Source organism: Ceratina calcarata, unplaced genomic scaffold (assembly GCF_001652005.2).
Source record: "Ceratina calcarata isolate Rehan_Ccalc_2016 unplaced genomic scaffold, ASM165200v1 scaffold2648, whole genome shotgun sequence".
Classification (NCBI taxonomy): domain Eukaryota; kingdom Metazoa; phylum Arthropoda; class Insecta; order Hymenoptera; family Apidae; genus Ceratina; species Ceratina calcarata.
In genome coordinates, this window is record NW_017148636.1 from 1 (window position 1) to 991 (window position 991).

Consider the following 991-nt stretch of genomic DNA (forward strand, 5'->3'; position numbering starts at 1 on the left):
CACCTGTAATGAGTTTATGTAAAGACTTTTATTATTTAATTAATTGATCATTCTAAATATATATTGCCCTACTTATAGCCCGAGTGCTATTTGAAAAAAATTCAAATTAAACAAGCAACTTATTGTTATATTTACTTGACGATAACTGAGATACATACCCTTAAATCTGTAACTTCTTCTTGCATTTTGAGTAATTCAAAAAAGGACGTAAAGTAATCCGACCTATAGATGTGACGCGGTACAACACATAGAGCATCGATATCAGCACCTTTGTGATGTACCCCTAACCTGTATGAACCGAAAGTGTATATTTTACCGCCCACTTGTTCAGCAACGTTGGGTGGCATATTTCTGGCGATACTTGTGTCCCGTATCCATTGTTTCACCAACGTATTTAATTTACTAGTAAAAGAACGACACATAGTTAGCAGTGCTCAATGTTAAGATCATAAATCTCAATGTTAATAAGAAAATACCTTAAAATTTCCATTCTGTGATTTAACTCTTCTTCAGATTCAAACACATTATACGGCTTCAACGCTTCTTTTAGTTCATTTGTTCTAGTAAGATCACTTGGCTTTGGTTCTGCTACACTGATAGCAGATGTCATGCCCAATGTACGTAGATTCTTTTCTTCTTTTGATGCAGCATTTGCATTCGAATTGTTGCCTTGTGAAGACCACATTTTGACATTCATTGAACGACGGTTGGACCACGACGATGAGACCTGAAACAATATAATCAATGATACCTAATTTCATTTATTTTGAATTTTAAAGGATATCAACAAATTCTTATACCTAAAAGTTGATATGTCCATTTAAGCTTACTTACATAAAGATTGAAACTTATTACATTATAAACACTATTAGAATAACAGAAATTTTATCTAATCAGAGAACTGATAAGAATTGCCAAGAAAAAAGAATACTAAATAAAATTATGTTAGATATAAACAAATAACTTTCATCATTGAAATTATATAAATAAG

General features: G+C 31.6%; 1 protein-coding gene across 1 annotated transcript; it reads right to left on the reverse strand.

Moving 5' to 3' along the window:
- Positions 1-54: 54 nt before the first annotated feature.
- Positions 55-763, reverse strand: LOC108623386 (poly(A) polymerase type 3-like). Its single transcript, XM_018021844.2, has 2 exons — positions 477-763; positions 55-402 (listed from the first exon to the last, which is right to left on the reverse strand). Exons 1-2 carry the CDS (start codon positions 695-697, stop codon positions 132-134), a joined length of 492 nt encoding a protein of 163 aa, XP_017877333.2. The 5' UTR covers positions 698-763; the 3' UTR covers positions 55-131.
- Between the last annotated feature and the right edge of the window lie 228 nt (positions 764-991).

Excerpts from the sequence above, each read along its gene's own strand:
- LOC108623386 (XM_018021844.2), bottom strand. The coding sequence starts at position 697 with ATGAATGTCAAAATGTGGTCTTCACAAGGCAACAATTCGAATGCAAAT. Across the intron at positions 403-476 it reads CACAGAATGGAAATTTTAAG|TAAATTAAATACGTTGGTGA; the intron begins GTATTTTCTTAT and ends TTCTTTTACTAG.